The sequence below is a fragment of the Mus pahari genome, chromosome 18 (assembly GCF_900095145.1).
Source record: "Mus pahari chromosome 18, PAHARI_EIJ_v1.1, whole genome shotgun sequence".
NCBI lineage: Eukaryota > Metazoa > Chordata > Mammalia > Rodentia > Muridae > Mus > Mus pahari.
In genome coordinates this window covers 13,095,013-13,112,145 of record NC_034607.1, presented here as the reverse complement: position 1 = coordinate 13,112,145, position 17,133 = coordinate 13,095,013, and the positions used below count along the sequence as shown (strand labels likewise).

The following is a 17,133-nucleotide window of genomic DNA, read 5'->3' as shown; positions in this document are numbered from 1 at the left end:
AAAGAAAGAAAGAAAGAAAGAAAGAAAGAAAGAAAGAAAGAAACTGACAGTGGAAAAATTCACCTACGTTACTGTCACTGGCTGGTATCACAGAATCTTCCAGTACAGTGTGCCAATCCAATTGTGCTTCTCTGGACAACAAACTCTCTCATCATCTGTGACAATGTCAGTTTCTCCAGTTCTCAGTCTACTCACATGCCAGGGTACCTATGAGCCCCCTTTCCACTGATGGTTGCTCTTCTGTTTTGTTCCGCCCCCCTCCCAGCCACTGAATAGGCCCCTCTACTGTTTCCATGACACCAACACAGATCTCCACAGCTGTCCATCACATGCCAACTGCCCCGCTTCAGGTCTCAGCCCCAGCAAGCACTGACCCTGGTCCCTGAGCCTCTCCTCTCTGTATAACAGATGATTTTCTTGGGGGACCAATTCAGCTTGAAAACCAATTTCCTCTTCAGAGACCCAGAAGCCCTCCTCTGTTCCAGTTCTGCTCTCCACTTTGCAGCCAAAGCTCTTAACAAAGCCGATCACAGCCCCCCCCCCAGCCCCCTTTCCTCACTTCCCACTCTCTCCATATCCACAGCTGCCCAGCTTCTGTTTCTGGTACCCACTGAAGTAACCCCACCTCCAGGGACCTCCCAGACCCCCTATGCTGGTCCTGGGCTCCATCCTACCCTGTGACTCGCTCCTTCTATTTGAAATATGTCCCTATCTGGGATCTGTGACACAATGCCATATCCTCTCTTCTACTCTTTCTTGGCAAGCTCTTCCTTCTCCAGCACTACATGTCCCGCTTCTTTTTTTGCCTCCCTTTGGATCTTCCTTCTTCTCAGACTCCATCCAAATGCAAGGCCACACTCAAAGCTCAGCTTTGGCTCCTCCCAGCATCAGACCCTCCCTAGCTGTAGAGAGGATCTCTACTCTGGACAACCTCAAGCTGGAACTCCTTCAAAACCAACCGCCCTCCTCCCCTCCCCCCTCTTCCATTCGCTGACTGCCAACGAGTCCTACAGCATCTGGTCTTATGAGATGAGGCTGTGGCACCTCTGCCTCCTCCTTCCTGTTTGCATCCTCCTTACGTCACAGCATCACAGCGGCAGGTGACCTGACTGGGTTTCTCTCCGGATTCTCTGCTTCCTCCACCTTCGCAGATATGGATGTGGTTCCAACTGCCCGCATAGTGCTTGCTTATTTCTTGGTTTGTTTTGGTAGTGGGGCCAGGGGGGGGGGAGGGACACAGCTGAGAAGAGAGGCTCACTTGAGGACCGAGATCAGATGGACTGGGAGCACACCCATGTGGTTGGGACTGTCTTGATTGTTGATTGATGTAGGAATGCCTAGCCCACTGTGGGCAGCATGGTCCCTAGGCAGATGGTCTTGGAACTGTACAAGAAAGCTAGTTAAGGGGCTGGAGAGATAGCTCAGTGGGGTTTTAGCCTGTACAGCTCTTGTGGTACGGGAGTTCAGTGTCTAGTAACTGTATCAGGTGGCTCACAACAGCTGATAATGCCAGGGAATCTGACGCCCTCTATTGGTCTCAGTGGGCATCTGCACTCACGAGCAGGTACCCTCCCATATGTATAATTTGTAATAATGAAAATAAATCTAAAAAGGAAAGAGAAAGAAAGCCAGCCGAGTAAGGCTGTCTACGAGCCCGCAGCAGCATTACATCATAACTTCATGCTGGACTTCTTCGGCTGTGTGTGAGTGCCTTTAAGTCTTTGCCTTCACTTCCCTCACTAATGGACTGTGGCCTGGAAGTGTGAGACAAACAAGCCCCCTCCCCCCCCCAAGTTGTTTTGGTCAGAGTGTTTTAGCACGGCAACAGAAAGGACACGAGAACACTAGCTTCATGTGCTAGAGCTTGCCCCCTCTGTGAACCTGAGGAATGTGAGGCCCTGGTGGAATGCAGCTAGGTCGTTAGGGACACCACTCTTGCAAGAGACTGGCGAGGCTCTCCCGGGACCCAAGTTAGTTCTTGCAAGCGGGGGTCCGCTTGCTCTCTTCTGCGCATGCCCTTTCCTTCTGGCTTTTCTGCTGTTAGTGCTGGTGACTATGAGTCCCTCCAGCCACCAGGAGCTAAGGCAACTCTGCTTCTTCTTCTTCTTCTTCTTCTTCTTCTTCTTCTTCTTCTTCTTCTTCTTCTTCTTCTTCTTCTTCTTCTTNTCTCTCTCTCTCTCTCTCTCTCTCTCTCTCTCTCTCCCTCCCTCCCTCCCTCCTTCATGTTTCTCTCTTTTTAGAAAAGATCCTTAAGTATGCTGTGCACGTGCGCCTGTGTGTAGGTCTGTGGGAGGCTATAAGAGGCCAGATCCCCTGGGGCTGGAGTTGATGATGTAGGTGCTGGGAACTGAATTAGTGTTTTGTGCAAGAGCAGTCAGTATGTGATCCTAGCCACTAAAGCAACTTTTCCCTTTCTCTGGGACAGAGTTTCCTGTAGCCCAGGTTAGTCTCCAGCTCACCATGTCTTAAGGCATGATCCTGACCTTTCAATGCCCCTACCTCCAACTCCAGACATGTAACATGCAACTTCAGACATGTAACATGTAACTCCAGACATGTAACAGGACACTTGGCTCACACAGTGCTGCTGATCCAACCCAGGGCTGTGTGCATGAGGGGCAAATTCTCTAGTGACTGAATCCCCCCCCCCCGTCTCTTTTTTTGTTTTGTATGACTTGGTGCCTGGAACTGAATCCATGTGCTTCAGTATCTTGTCTTGTTGCTGTGACAAAACACTGACAGATTCAAGTCAAGGAAGGAGGAGGTTCTTTGGCTTACAGTTTTGAGGGCATGGTTCACCATGGTGGGGGGGGGGGCGGGGAGCAGCATCAAGCTGCTAGGCTCAGTGAAGAGAGAAAGGAAAGAAACGCTGTGTCCTCCTTTCACCGGCTTTGCAGCCAGCCAGCCAGCCAACTGACAGCGTCGGGCCCTGTCCCAGGTGCTGAAGGTGCAGGGGGGCGGGGGAGGAAAGCGCAAAATTACGCTGTTTGAGCCCTGCGGAGGAGCGAGCAGTCTGATGGGATGAAAGGCACTAATGAGCAGCCGTGGAAATGTGAAATTGCAGCTAGGCGGTGGCTGCCAGACTTCACAAATAGAAACATGTTAAGTCCAGTTAAATCTGAATTTCAGATAAAACCCTCAATGTTTGGATGCATAGCCCAAATATTTCACGGGACATACTTGTCTGAAAATTTCAATATAGCCAGTGTGATGGTTAATACAGACAACTTGACAGCTTTAGAATAGCCCAGAGAGGAGTCTTTGGAGGATTATCTAGTTAAATAGCTAGCTAAATTATCTAGCTAAATCTTTCTTCCCGCCTTGAGGCAGGGTTGCTCTGTGTAGCCCTGGCTGTCCTGGAACTCACTCTGTAGACCAGACTGGCCTCGAACTCAGAGATCCGCCTGCCTCTGCCTCCCGAGTGCTGGGATTGAAGGTGTGCGCCACCACCGCCTGGTTTATCTAGTTAAACTTTAACTGTGTGCATGGGGATATCAGTGTGTGTGTGTGTGTGTGTGTGTGTGTGTGTGTGTGTGTGTGTGTCTTGGGCTGGATAAAAAGGAGAAAACCAAGTTCTACCATTTGACGCTCTCTGCTTAACCAGCTCCTTAAGCTCCCTCCACCATGGCTCTCCCTCTATGATGAACCATGCCCTGAAAGCTGGGCCAAATAACCCCACCTCCTCCATTGCTTCTGTCAGGGATTTTAACCACAGCAAGAAGACAAGTTAAGTGGTGCACTAGATCTGCTGTGGAGTGCTTTTTAGCTTTTCCCAGAGGCAGGGGCTAGACCCACAGTCTCACACATGCCACAGACGCTCTGCCTCTGAGCTGCACCCTCAGCCTGGACGTTCTTCATTTGGATCGATCCTTCGCATGACTTAGACTGGGCGTAGTGTCATACGCATGTGATCCCAGCACTTAGTCGTGTTTGTGTATGTAAGGTGGAGGCAGGAGGTCAGAAATTCAAGGTCGTTTCCAGCTACACATTGAATTCCAGGCCTGCCTAAGATATGTGAGACCCTGCCTCAACAAAGTTTCAAAAAAACAAACAAACAAACAAAAAACCCAAACAAAAAACAAAAACCCAACCAAATATCTAAACAATCCCTCCCTCTACTCAAGAATGCAAAGGAAATGAGAGAAGATGGTAGAAGGGGAGGAAGAGTCAGGGAGAAGCAATCCCAGAGACAATCAGAAAGGAGGCAAGTGAGTTGGGGGTCGGTAGGTACCTTGAGGGTGTGGCAAGCTTTGATGGTGGCTGCCAGAGAGTAGCAATCTCGGTAGGTGAAGAGAAAGAGGTTCCACTCAAAATTCATACCGCAGTCTTTGACGCCGTACACCAGGTCCAGCTCCTCCAGGTGTTTGAGGCCACCCACCAGCGTCTGGAGCTGGTAGTGGTCCTTCTCAGGCTCGCTCCCCTCGCCCTCACTGCCAGAGTCCGACTGTTCCTCTCCCTGGAACGGGGTTGGCATCCGCACAGGTGGGAGGAACTGGTCCACGTGAATGCGGCGCACGTAGTTCCTGCAGAGGGGCAGCAGGTCCAGGATCACGTTGGGGTCCGTGGTCCCCGGGATGAATAGCTTCAGCAGGTTCTCCAGGTGTCTCTCGAAGAACATACGCTTCCAGCTGCCGCCGTGCCTGGACACGTGGCACACGGACCAGCGCTTGATGCAGCAGCGGTGCCAATAATTCTCGTCGTCGATCAAGTTGGCAGTCACCGTCAAAGGCAGATCGGGGGGCAGGTTGCTCAAGACCTTCTTTTGGTGCTCTAAAGGCAGCTGCTTCAGGATAGGGTTGTCTTTGAGAAGGGAGGTAGGAAAACAGGGTTCAGTCACCATGCTGGGAGCATCGCAACTCAGCATCCTGGACTGTCTTGGGAGACCCTTTGTGGCCTTGGGAACTTTATTTTGAGAGGACAAACAGTCTTCTAAGGAGACACTCTTTGTGGGTGCTTTTGCCTGCAACTAACTGGCAAAATGCACTGGGCAGTATCTGGTCTCAAGCTGGCCCACCTGGAGCAGGACAGAATCTCAGGGCCAGTTCTCAATGTACGTCTAGTCTGACTTCTGAAACTTTCAGTCAGACCTTACTCATTCATTTCAGAATAACTATATGCATTTTAACACCTACTATGTGCCAGATGCTGCTGGGGGCGGGGAGGGGGGATTGAAGAAAACATGTGGCCAGAAAGATGGATCAGGGTGTAAAAAAAATGCCTACTGAGCAGAACTGGTGGCCTGAGTCCCACCCTAGAACTCATGCAGAGGTGGGAGGAGGGAGAGCTGATGGCATGAGGTTGTCTTCTGATCTCCGTAGGTGTACTGTGTTCTGTGGTGAGTGCTCCCCCCATCCCCACTACATTCTTAAAACGGAGAAATCAGACATGGCCCTGGCCTCCTTGAGTTCGTCTAAGCTTGCTGCAGCACACAGTCAATAAGCAACAGAGGAATGTGCTGCGTTAAATGACCCAGTTCTCGGGAAGCCCTTGTTCCATAGAGTAGGAGAGGACAGCTAGTTCTCTTTGGAAGGGGCTGGAGTACAGAAGAAACCAGGAAGCCATTTGCATCCCAGAGGACTCTGTCAGAAGGGTGTGAGAACCAGAGAGCTTCCGGGAGGAGGGAGAGGAGGATGTGACTAAGGCTCAGCTTACTGGAGAGAGCAGACATGATCAGAGAAGGGCAAAAGGGAGGAGGGCACAGTGTGTGTGTGTGTGTGTGTGTGTGTGTGTGTTTGTGTGTGTGAGTGTGCATGTGTGTGTGTCCACGCGGGTGAGTGCTTGAGTGTGCGTGTGCTCATGTACGTGCATGCATGCACATGTGTGTGTGTGTGTGCTCGCGAGTGTGTGTGTACGTGCGTGCATGTGCTCACGAGCGTGTGTACGTGCGTGTGTGTGTGCACGTGTGCATGTGTGTGCACGTGTGTGTGTGTGTACGGCAGGAGACACCACTGATGCTAAGTGGGAGTGGATTTGAGAATGCTTCCAGGCCTGGATATGGTGGTCCCCACCTCCTCTGGCCCAGATCACGTGGACTTACTCTGGAAGTTCTTGACGATATGTTGAATGCAGAGCTCTGTAAGGAGAGGTACGATGGCCAGTGACCACTCTGCATCCTCGGAGATGATCCTGCGCATGCGACGGACATTTGTGACCTTGGTCTTCAGCTGGCCTGGGGTAGGGGTGCTTCCAGTCTTCAAGGACATGGGCCCTGTACTGGAGCTACCCAAGGTAGAGACCTGGTGTTGAATGTTGAAAACTGATTGGCTGTGAGACGAAGAGTTGGACGGTACTGACGAGCTTTCCTGCATGTTGACTGCCGGCAGTGAGGCAGGGGTCGGAATCTTGGCAACCTTTCGGTAGGAAGCTTCTTACTGCAGGCAGGATACAGGATGGGGGCGGGATTGTAGCTTGAGCAAGAGGAAGAGGACAGTGTTACTGGGGGGGGGGGATTTAAGTGGCATGGAGTGGGGCTGAAGGATCAGTCTCTGGGGAACAGTAGACATAGATGACAACCTCAGAGACTGGCTGTGTGGCTTTGGGCAAGGTATCAACATCTCTGAATCTCAGATGATACCTCTGAAGTGAGGGCCGTAGCTACCAACAGGATTATTAGAGGAGTTGATAAAAATAACGTATTCAAAGGGGCACAGTGTGTGCAAGGAGAGCCCCAAAGTTTAGTCAATAGCTGTTCAGTAATTATAATCATTGCTACATACCAGGTATTCATTTTGGATATTAACTCATCTGTCATTAAGGGGGAAAAAAGCCTTTGGAGACATGAGCTCATTTTCATCTTTTTTTTTTCTTTCTTTCTTTGAAAGGAAATGAAATACAGAGAGGTTACTGGCTTGCTCAGTGATGCACAGCTGATAGTGAATGAGAAGGAACTTATTTTTTAAAGATTGTGTGTTTGCGTGTGTGCACAGGTGTGTGTGTGTGTGTGTGTGTGTGTGTGTGCATGCGCACACACAGAGGCTAGAAGAGGATATTGGATTCCCCTGGTGCTGAAGTCACAGGCAGTTGTGAGCAGCCTGACATGGGTGCTGGGAACTGAACTCAGTCCCTCGGCAAGAACGGAACATTAAGTGCTCAAAACCTCTGAGCCATCTCTCCAGCCGTCCATAACAGTGCATTTCAACTCAGTTTCTCAAGTCAGATTCTGGACTGCCCCCTCTAAGGCTGAGTGTGGGGGTATCAAATGCCAAGGGAGAGAGCTACCATGAACAACTGTTCATCTCAGAAGCTCCCTGCTCCCAGGGCATCCTGATGGCACGACTGAGATCACTGGCCAACAGAGTAGGGTACAGACTTCCACACTATCTTAATTTCTCTCTCTATCAATTTTGAGACAAGGTCTCAGGTATCCCAAGCTGGCCTCCAAGTTGCTGTGACCTTCAAGGGCTGAGACTCCCTGTTTGTATCTCCTGAGCACCGGAGTTACAATTTTGTTTTACCTCGGCCAGTGAATCCGGGGTTTCATGCTCCTGTCAGCTTTTCTGGCCTCCAAGGGTACTTCATGAACATGGGGCACCAACAACAAGCAGGGCTACACAGAGAAACCTGACTTGTAAAATAAAAACAGAGAGGACTGGAGAGATGGCTCAGCGGTTAAGAGTGCTGACTGCTCTCTTCCAGAGGTCCTGAGTTCAAATCCCAGCAGCCACCTGGTGGCTCACACCATCTGTAATGGGATCCGATGCCCTCTTCTGGTGTGTCTGAAGACAGCAACAGTGTACTCATATAAATAAAATAAATAAATCTTAAAAAAAAAAACAAATAAGCAGGAGGTGGGGGGAGGGGAGGAATAAAATACTATTTTTACTGCCAACACCCCCCCCCCAACCAACTAACCAACCAACCAAACAAAAACAGGAAAAAAATCATTTTATGTGTAGCCTGTCATTTACTCCATAGACCAGGTTGGCCTTGAACTCAGAGATCCTCCTGGCTCTGCCTCTTGAGCTCTGGGATCAAAGGTGTGCACCACCAGTGCCAGGCAAATAAATAAATAAATAAATAAATAAATAAATAAATAAATAAGGGGACAAAAGAGGCTTAAGTAGAGTGGGAGTGTGACTCATTGGCAGGGCTCTTGCCTAGCACTCTCAGCTAAAAACAAAACAAAACGAAATCTCAAACAAACAAAAACCCTACAGGAAAACCAGAAAGAACAGTACAACAAAATCCTGAAACAGGTTTGAGGCCAGCATGGTCTACAGAGTGAGTTCCAGGACAGCCGGGGCTACACAGAGAAACCCCGGCTGAAAAAGAAAAAAAAAACAAAAAACAAAAAACAAAAACCCTAAAACAGATGAAATCAGTTGTATACTCAATCCAGTGTGCCCAAACATTATTGTTGAAATGTGTAATCTGCATACAGGTTAAAATTAAAACAGAAAACAATAAAAACCAAAAGAGTTGACACAATTAATGCATTGTACTCAGGATACTGTCACTCAAATGTATGATCCGTAGAGTTTATCTCTATATTTTGAGTTGTCATTTAAATGTACATATGTACATACTTATACCCTGCATACGAGGGTGTGAGCACCCGTGCTGGTCCTTGGAGCCAGAAGAGCCAGCCCCCTGGAGTCGGAGTGAAATGTGAGGCACCATGGGACACGGGTCCTCTGGAAGAGCAATCAGTAAGCATCCTTAGCTGCTGAGCCACCTCTTCAAACCTCTGCGTAAAGGCTTTGAGTGGGAAGCATAGGTACATTCCTGTCAACCCTGCGCCTGTGGCCTCCACGCAGGGCGTGCGCAGTTGGGAGGGGCCAGACACAGCCTCCTGACCAGAGTGCGAATGCCTCTCCTCCCTTCACTTCCCACCTGGCTCCCACTTCGAAGTCTCCCCATCATACCAGACGGTGGCGAGCTGGCGTGGGAGGTGAGAAGGCAGCTAAATACGGGGCTGAAGACGGAAGACTGAGGTTACTGTCTGGGTCTGGGGGACCTCTTTGCCCCTCCTGCTGCAGGCACCCTGCCAGTGACCTGAAGGCAGAACAGCCTGTGCCTGGGCCCTCTGCCCGCCTGCCCGTTGCTGGGTCGCTTCCCTTTGTGCTACAGTGAGAAGGAGCGCCCGGCTCCAGCAACGACATCCTTGGCAGAGGGAGGAACCAGATGGTACTCTCTAGCCTGCCAGGCAGCTCAAGGAGGAAAAGCCTTGGGAGAAGGCTACTTACAGTCGGCAAGATGTTTAGGTATTTGTGTCACCACTGTATGCAAATCAAATGCAAATTCACCCCCCCTCCATCTTTACATAATGCCTTTAATCTCAGCACTTGGAAGGCAGAGGCAGGTAGATCTCTGTGAGTTTGAGGCCAGTCTGGTCTATAAGGTGAGTACCATTTAGATAGAGGCATCAGCTGGTTTTTTGTATTTCTGGCTTGCTGGTGATCTTAGGCAAGTTGCATAACCTATCTGAACTTCAACGTCCTCCCTTCCCTTATCTGTAAAATGGGATAATAATGTCTACCTACATCAGCATCTGTGGAGATTTCTGTCTAGAGTGCTGAGAGATGTCTTGAACTGAATGCTAGGTTGGTTTCTAAGCCTTGTCCCTGTCTCTACAGGAGAGGTGAAGGGCAAGGGGTCATTGGCAGCTTGAGGATCTGCTGCACCATCGTCGTTAGAGGCTACTTGCCCCACTAGCCTGGGTGTGGCTCTGCTCCCTCCTCCTAGGGGGCTTCAACCCAGCTGGGGCCAGTTGGGAACCCCTCTGTGCTGCTTACTGTCTTTCTTGGTACCAGGCAGTTCTTCCTAAGGTCTAGTTCTAGTTGTGTTTGCTGCTTCTTTGTAGTCTGGCTCTGGCAGCGATCATAAAGCCATCCATGGCCCTAACAAATCTCTTAAAGGGAAGGGATAGTCTCCCCAGTCCCCATGGATGCTACAGGTACAGTTGACATAAGAGCCCAGTGCCAGCCTTCCATGACAGAAACACTCATCCCCTTGGTCTGATGCCTCTTGGCTTTAGTTTTTGTCTTTTGTTTTGAGACAGGGTCTTACTTTGTAGCTCTGGCTGCCTTGGAACTTACTATGTGAAACCAGGCTAGCCTTGAACTCACACAGCTCTGCCTGCCTTTGCCTCCTTGGGTGCTGGGATTAAAGGCATCCACCATGCCTGTCCTGATGTCATTTTTAAGGCTAACATTGAAATCAATTACATCATAAGGTCAGATTTGACATATATATATATATATATATAGTACTGGCTAGCTTTGTGTCAACTTGACACAGTTGGAGTTATCACAGAGAAAGGAGCTTTAGTTGGAAAAATGCCCCCATGAGATCCAGCTGTGGGGCATTTCCTCAATTAGTGATCAAGGGGGAGAGGCCCCTTGTGGGTGGGACCATCTCTGGGCTGGTAGTCTTGGGTTCTATAAGAGAGCAGGCTGAGCAAGCCAGGGGAAGCAAGCCAGTAAAGAACATCCCTCCATGGCTTCTGCATCAGCTCCTGCTTTCTGACCTGCTTGAGTTCCAGTCCTGCATCCTTTGGTGATCAATCAGCAGTATGGAAATGTAAGCTGAATAAACCCTTTCCTCCCCAACTTGCTTCTTGGTCATGATGTTTGTGCAGGAATAGAAACCCTGACTAAGACATATATATATATTTGTGGTATGGAGATTAATCCAAGATCTTGCAGATAACAGCCAAACATTCTACCCCTGAGCCACATCCTATCCCATTTATTTTTTATTCGTTTTTTTCAAAAAAGATTTATTTATTTATTTTATGTATATGAGTGCTCTGTCTGCATGTACACCTGTGTGCCAGAAGAGGGCGTCAGGTCCCATTACAGGTGGTTTTGAGTCACCATGTGGTTGCTGGGACTTGAACTCAGGATTTGTGGAAGAGCAGTCGGGTGCTCTTATTCGCTGAACCATCTCTCCAGCCCCTCGTTTTTCATTCTTGAGCTCACTCTGTAGCTGAGGCAGACTGTGAACTTCCTCTCTCCCTGGAGTAGCCTTCCTAACAGTTGGGATTACAAGTCTGCAGTACCAGGTTTGGCTCTAAAGATATTTTTGACAGGAAAAATATTTATTACCAGGCATAGCTGGGCCTGGTGACACACACCTGTAGTCCCGGCTACAAGGAGTTTGAGGTACAAAGACAGAAACGTCAAGGTCTGCCTGGGTAACTTAGTAGGACTTCGTCTTTCCTTTTTCTTTCCTATTCCTTTTTTTTTTCTTTCTTCTCCTCTTCCTCTTTTTCTTCCTCCTCCTCTTCCTCTCCCACCCCCTTTTGTTTTTCAAGACAGGGTTTCTCTGGGTAGCCCTGGCTATCTGGAAACTCACTCTGTAGACCAGGCTGGCTTTAGAATCAGAGGTTTGCCTGTGTCTCTCTCCAGAGTGCTGGGATTTAAGGTGTGCATGACCACTGCCTGGCTAAGACTCTGCTTACTTCTCAAAAATAAAAACTACCAAGAGAATTGGGCATATATACAGTTTTTAGTGCTAGAACACTTGCCTAACATGCATGAAGCCATAGGTTCAAACCTTAGTACTGCCAAAAAATAAGAAATAAAATAACAACTAGAGGTTTATCTCTAGAGATTCCAGTTCCGTGTGGTTTTTAAACACATATTTTGAGGGACAAGGGGTGTTGTGCAGCTGAGAGTACCTGCCTGGCATTTTGGAAGTCTTGGGTTTGCTCCTGCACAAGCTGGGTTCCTGGTACACATCTGTCATCCTAGCACTTGGGAGGCAGAGGCAGGAGGATCAAAATTCAAAGCCATCCTCGGCTACATAGCGAGTTTGAGGCAGCAGGGGCTACATCTCAGACAAACCACCCACAAGAAAATGTGTTTTGAGGAACTGATGTCGGAGGGATGAGCCGTTGAGAGTGTCTGCTGCTCTCGAAGAGGGCTTGCATTCAGTTCCTGGGACCCACATCAGACAGCTTGCCACCAGCTCCAGCTCCAGGAGGATTCAACACATTTAGCTTCGGAGGGTACCTGCACTCGACTGCACATACCCACAGAAAGATGCTCAATTGAAAATAAAACAAAGTGTAAAAGAAAAGAAAAAAGTCGACTGATAGAATGTTGAAGTAGACTTAACAGGAAGTGAGTTAAGCAAGTTCCTTGGGTCTCTTACTTCTGGCTCTTCTCCTGCCTCTCTTGCCACTTCTGGTTTTGTTTTGTTTTTTTTAATTTTTAATTAAATATATATATATATATATATATATATATATATATATATATATATATATGTGTGTGTGTGTGTGTGTGTGTGTGTGTTTGCCTGAATGTATGTGGTGCCACATACATGCCACATACATGCCTGGTGCCTGAGAAGGCCAGAAGACGACATTGGGTCCTCTGCAACTGGCGTTACAGGCAGTCGTGTACTGGGAACCAAACCCAGGCCCTCTAGAAGAGCAGCCAGTGCTCTTAACGTCAGAGTCGTCTGTCTAGCCCCCCCCCCCCCCCCGGCTGTTTGTTGAGCTTACAGGATGTTTGCATGGCAGACTTCGGGCACTCTGACCATCCCCATCCCCACCCCGGCACTGCCCCTCCTCCTCCCAGGTTCTGTCCACCTTGCTCCTGTTATGGGACCCAGCTCTCACACTCTTTTGAGTTTTACACTCGGGTCCTGAGGCTTCTGGCCAAGTCCCTCAGATTCAATCTACACAGAAGGTAAAGCTGAAAGCAGGGAATCGGCTCCTTCTGCAGGTCACACAGATGTTAACCTGTCCCTTCTTAGCGCTCTCCTTTTTCACTACTGCCTCAGCGTAGGACTTCTGTGTCTGTCACACACAGCTCCACTTGGCCCGGGTCTCCTGTCTGGCCCTCTCCAGTCAGCCCTGCACAGCCAATGAGGCGGGCCTCTACGTAAACCCTTCAGCTGCTCAGCACTGCCTGCGGGCAAAAGTCAGCTCCCTCCGCACCACAGGGCCTTCTACCGCGACTAATGGCTCTCCGAATTAAAGTCTGCTCTCATCCAGGTCATTGCAGACTAGTTTGGGCCTTTACTGAGACCACTCCTTAAACTTGGGATGCCTTTCTTCCCATCTCCTTCTGGGAAAGAGACAAGCATTCATCCACTGACTAGTTCAATCACACCCGGAGCCCTAGCTCTCCAGGACCCGTGCTACCTCCCCCTGTGCCTAAATCCACAGCAGAGAGAGCTCACTGGATGTGCATGCCCAAACCCAGTGCCAGGTCTGCCCTAGGCAGGTAGCTAGTTTGGGTCTGTCCAATTTGCTTCTAATAATAGATTTAACAGAGTATCCCTATTGGCTACTGAGGCTGATGGGCGTGGCTTTATAATATCAGCCAATCAGAGACTTTCTTAGGATTGGTCCAAGTAGAGGCTGACGGAAGGAAGGACAGCTGTGTGTCCTTGAAGGAGCAGGAGCAACACTGCTGAGATTCACTTTCCGGACTTAGAGCCCATCTGCAGCAGCAGAGGACGGAACCTAGTTGGGGGGCGGGGGAGGGAGCAGCAACCAGGAAAGTCAGGGTGACAAAGCCCCTGGCCTGCAGGACTTCAGGTCTTGCAGGTCATGTCCTTCTCCTTTGTGACCACAGGGTGCTGAACACTGCTAGGCTCGCTGGGGAGTGAAATGGAGAATTCCTAAATCAAGGAAATTTGAAGTCAACCTGACTTTATATGAAACCCTGTCGAAAGAAAAAAAGAGAAAGGAAGGAAGGAAGAGGGGAAGTGGGAAGGGAGGGAGGGAGGGAGGGAGGAAGGAAGGAAGGAAGGAAGAAAAGGAGGCTACCTCAGTTTGAGGAGAAAGATGGGAGGAACCAGAGGGAAGGGAGAGACAGGCATAGCTGCTTATAGTATCTGCTGGTAGGCCTTAGCCTGGCTGGCTAGCCCCAGGCTGCCCTGAGGATTCTGCAGGGATGGACAGAAACCTAGATGACCAGATACTCCCGAAGACCCACAGAAGGAAGATAGCTCCAGAAGGGACAGAGCCCAACGCGGGCTGGAGCAGCGGGTACTCAACCTGTGGGTTGCGACCCCAGAGGGTCCCATAGCAGATATCTTCACGTCCTATATTTACAATCCACGACAGCCGCAAAGTTACAGTCATGAAGTGGCAATGGAATAATCTTATGCTTTGGGGGTTTACCACCACAAGAGAAAACGTTCTAAAGGGTCAGCAGCATTAGGAAGGTTAAAACCCACTGATCTACAGACTCGTCTTCCTTGAGAGCCTGTCAGGTGGGGAGAGAAATGGAGTTTAGTACTCTAAGGTCCCACTCCTTCATGTCGGGGATTCTTTTTGGCATTTCAGACAAGCTGGGGCCACCAGAAATGCATGTGTCTTGTGCTGCTGTGTGATGTCCTCACTCAGGGCAGTCTCTGCTCTTAGAGCGTGGAAGTGGGAGGTGGGTCGTGACTTTGATCTTGGGGTCCGTCTCAAGGACTTGTCGGCTTTACCTAGCTGTGTCTCTAGCATCAAGTGCAGCCAACCAGGACCACTACTGGCAGGGAAAGGCCATTCTTTCTCTATGTGTCCGTGTCCTCGGGACCGGGGCAGGGGTATAAAAACACAGGACACATGGAGTCACAACAAACATGAAGGGCTGGGAATTTCTGGGCCTTGGTACAAGTAATAAAATGGTGCCCCACTTTGGCCATGGCTGTCCTCATTTCGCATGGCTTTGTATATGGTGGACAGGTGGTCTGGGATCATAACCTTGGCTCTGTATAGCTATGATTTATTGCATTCTAGATGTGCAATGGCCGATGCCCACAGGGGGCCGGCCCTACAGCTGCTGGCTGAGCATCCAGGCCTTGGACTGTCTCCGGTCACTCCCCACCCCACCCCCTGCCTCTCACACCTCAACAGATTTCAGGGGGCATCGCCTGTCAAATGGGGACAGTCATTAATACTACCTTCGTCACCTATCATTCACTATAGATGATTAAGGAGCTAAACTGTGTGACATTTCACACAGGCTTGGCCTGGAGCGGCCTCCCCTCCATGAAGCTCACTAAGCCCTCATGTTCATGGTTGACATTTGTCGCTATAACACCATTGCCCCCACCTTGCAAAAGAGGAAACTGAAGAGGCTGGCTGTCACCAAGCCGGCAAGCCAGACGGACTGCTTATCTGCCCCCCTGGGCTCTCTTGCTTCTCTGAGGTGCACCTTTCTCACCTCAGCTCCAGAAAGGTTTCTGGAGCTCTCTCCAACCCGTGGGTTCTCTAGTCACCACTGTGGAGCCCCAGCCTTTACCTGCTTTGCCGCCGAGACGCTTCTGTAAAGCTGGATTGTGGTCGACTCTGGCTTGAGGTCTCCACAAGAGCCCAAGAGAATGTTGTGGGTTTGCTCTTCTGCCCTGTTCACGCTGAGAGCGGCATGTTGCTCACAGACTAGGTCAAGCTGAGATCTCTCCCTCATAGCCCTTCCCTTTTCGTGCTCCTTCAAGTCCCCAGTAAAATCTGGCCACGTCAGGGAGGTTCCTGCCACTACTCAGATGGGAAAGCTAAGGATTAGCCTGTCACTCCCTATGTTTCTCTGCAAGTGTAGCTGCGGTGGTCTGCTGTGGGGGCAGGTTGGGGTTTCCACCCACCTCTCTGCCAGCCTCCCACCCACGCTTACCCCATGCTCCCCACAAAGAGAACCCTCCTTGGGCCTCAGGTTCCACCAGGTTTGGTCTCTGGCTCAGGGAGATAGCTTGTTCATAGCCCCTGGGCCCTCCCCATCCCAGCTCAGGCATCTGTAGTCAGCTCTAGGGAAAGGGACACTTTCGGTAGCTCTACCCACGACTCCGGGCCGCTTCTTCTCAGACACCCCAGGGGGGATGCTCAGCTTCAAAGATCAGCATGGTCCTCCTCCTCCTCCTCCCCTTGGTAACCCAGAGAGACCAGGTCCATGGGGGACCTGGGGGAGGTGCAGAACCCACAGGGCCTGTAGCATTGTCCTCAACTGAGGACTGGGGACTCTCCTCTTCCCAGGTCTCCCCATGTCTTTACTTGAATTCTAGGCCTCTAGACCAGTTTACAGATAGTCGCCCAGGCATGCAGAGCCTGGATCCCACCTTTAGAAGACAAGGGGTGATGAGCTGGGAGCTTCATGTAACTGCAGGATGGGTTCTCCCATTACAGGACATAAGAAGCTAAGACGACGGCTGCGGGGCCACAGACCTCCGTGGGTTGCAGGAGCTGGCAGGGCTAAAGCTTAACCAGCGTGGTCTGAATGGGGAGATCAGAGTTGGGCTTCCCTTTCCCGGAGGTCACCTCACCTGCTCCGGGGACCCAGGAGACCGCTCTCTTAGCCGGTTGGCTTGGGCCGCAGTTGGTTGTTAGGGACGCCTGAGTCGCCAGGGGGCGGACCCTAAGCCCTCCGCCCTGGGCGTTGGCGCCCTCCTCCTCGGTTGCTCCTAGTGCGCGTGCTCAGAGAACGACCCTGTGCTCTCGGCCTCCGCTCGTGCTATCCGGCTGCGCTGCGTGTTTCGGGGCGCATTAAGGTTTTCGCGTGGCTCTAGAGGATGTACTTCTGATAAGGAATGGGGGCGGGGGGAGAAGAAGGCCCAAGAACAAAGGAGACAGGGGAAGCGAGAGACTTTCTACAGTTACTTAAGCCTCTGGAATTCCCCTGTGGTCGAGCTGTGGACCCCAACTCTGCTGGGGAGCCCCTTCTAACGTGAACCAAGTATCAGAGGCAGGAAGGGCCTGGGCCTCCCAGAGCTCTGCTCCTTCACTCAGTCTGGCGGAAACTCTCACCACTGGCTTGACCGGTTAGGGTTGCTGTCCTTCTGTCTTGGTAGGCAGGAGAGACGACTGGGGGTGGGGTGGGGTGGTGGTGTCAGGCTATATGTAGTAAAAGAACTCGTTTTCCAAAGCAGAGGGATAGCAGACTGTGAGTGTGTAAGTGTGTAAGTGTGACTGTGTGTGTGTGTGTCCTAGGAAAGCAAAGCTTAGCTTTAAGCTAGTTTCTCTGGTCAGATTGCCTCTGTTGGAGCCTCAGCTTGGTGGCCACGGACGGACGAGCTGGGCCGGCGGTAAAACCTAGTAGACCAATCAACTACCAAGTTCCAGCGGTCAAGCCATGCAGTGAGGAGCCATGTTTCTGTCCCCATGTCCCTTCATGCTCTCACAAGAGGCTTACAGACCATCGCGTGTATAGTCGTTGGATGATCTTGATTCTGAAGAGTTGGGATTACAGGGGG

At 50.4% G+C, this 17,133-nt stretch overlaps 1 protein-coding gene across 1 annotated transcript in view; it reads right to left on the bottom strand.

The window, feature by feature from the left end:
- Tcte1 (t-complex-associated-testis-expressed 1) overlaps positions 1 to 16,346 on the bottom strand; it is a 19,668-nt gene extending 3,322 nt beyond the window's left edge. The window contains exons 1-3 of the mRNA XM_021218229.2: positions 16,207 to 16,346; positions 6,038 to 6,407; positions 4,232 to 4,800 (exon numbers count right to left, since the gene is read on the bottom strand). Of these exons, the coding sequence (XP_021073888.1) occupies positions 4,232 to 4,800; positions 6,038 to 6,308 (840 nt within the window). The 5' untranslated portion in view covers positions 6,309 to 6,407; positions 16,207 to 16,346. The remainder of the gene's footprint in view (positions 1 to 4,231; positions 4,801 to 6,037; positions 6,408 to 16,206) is intronic.
- Between the last annotated feature and the right edge of the window lie 787 nt (positions 16,347 to 17,133).